The 1,271-nt window shown below is 42.9% G+C and overlaps 1 protein-coding gene across 1 annotated transcript in view; it reads left to right on the top strand.

The window, feature by feature from the left end:
* The window catches only part of LOC116695249 (proproteinase E), a 4,632-nt gene extending 3,812 nt beyond the window's left edge, over positions 1–820 (top strand). The window contains exons 7-8 of the mRNA XM_032525393.1: positions 337–489; positions 674–820. Coding sequence (XP_032381284.1) covers positions 337–489; positions 674–691 — 171 coding nt within the window. The 3' untranslated portion in view covers positions 692–820. The remainder of the gene's footprint in view (positions 1–336; positions 490–673) is intronic.
* The last annotated feature ends 451 nt before the right edge of the window (positions 821–1,271 follow it).

Here is a 1,271-nt window from a genome sequence, read left to right as displayed (position 1 = left end):
GTAACAAGCATAGGGTGTGTAACAAGCAGAATGTGTGTAACAAGCATAGGGTGCGTAACAAGCATAGGGTGCGTAACAAGCATAGGGTGCCAATACGCCAAGAACGCACCTGAACACACCTCCCTGTAAGACCAGTGCACCCATGGGCGCACAGATGGGCGCAGGTGCATTTGCGTTGGATGGGAAATTGACAACTGCGTCTGTCTTAAACTAGCAAAGACAATTGCGACGGGCTGCGCTGAACGGCGCCGGTTGCAATATCGGCCCCACATTTAAATAACTGCAGGTTCCCCCTGTATCAGTCTGTTGCCTTCACTTGTCTGTCTGTCTCTGCAGGGGGATTCAGGAGGCCCTCTGAACTGCAAGGGTGCCGATGGCAGGTGGTACGTGCAGGGCGTGACCAGCTTTGTCTCCTCTCTAGGATGCAACACCCCCATGAAGCCCACAGTGTTCACTCGCACCTCTTCCTTCACCAAGTGGATCAGTGACGTGAGTTTCCTTCAGTACAGATGGGCGACAAATGAAAGACAAAACAACATAAACAGTGTTCAATACAGTAACGAGAGAATGAAAGAACAGTCTGCTCGTATGGCCTTCAGAGGCAATATGTGTATTTGCAGTAGTTTTATGAGTCTTGTCAGTATTTCTTACTTCTTTTATTTGTATCCTTCAGACGATGCTGCAGTACTGAAGACCCGGAGCCCTTCAATAAATCCATTTAATCTACTACAGAATGTCTGTTTTGCTGCATAATGATGAGACACAATGCAAAAGTCAAGAGACATAATGTCAAATAAAAAATAAAATAAAATTGAAAATAAAAAAAACATCAGAATTACATAAAATAACTGCTTTTGGAACATCTGTACAGGTTTGTGCAGATATATTGACCAGGGCATGTGCAAATGTTCACAGTATGAAGTGTAAAGTACAAAGAAGAGAGGAATATGTGGATGTGGGTAGATCGTAAATATGTGCTTTATTATGACACATACTGTAACGTCAGTACAGTAGTCAGAATAATAAATGTGCTGCATTCTCCCAAAATGTAATGCACAAATGGAAAATGGAGGAGCTGCTCACAGCAGGACAAAAACAGACTATTCATGGCTAATGGTGTATCAGCTCTAGGAACATCTCAAAAGACAAAGAACAATTATCACTCACAATTATTCAAACATCTAAAAAAATAAAAAATAAAAGGGATGAACAACAAGCTACAGAAGTCTGGTAAGCTCCACACCTAGGGAGGCCTTTAGGGTGGATGGGTG

Source organism: Etheostoma spectabile, chromosome 9, assembly GCF_008692095.1.
Source record: "Etheostoma spectabile isolate EspeVRDwgs_2016 chromosome 9, UIUC_Espe_1.0, whole genome shotgun sequence".
NCBI lineage: Eukaryota > Metazoa > Chordata > Actinopteri > Perciformes > Percidae > Etheostoma > Etheostoma spectabile.
Note: the sequence above shows the minus strand (reverse complement) of the source record. Positions and strands in the feature narration are given on the sequence as shown.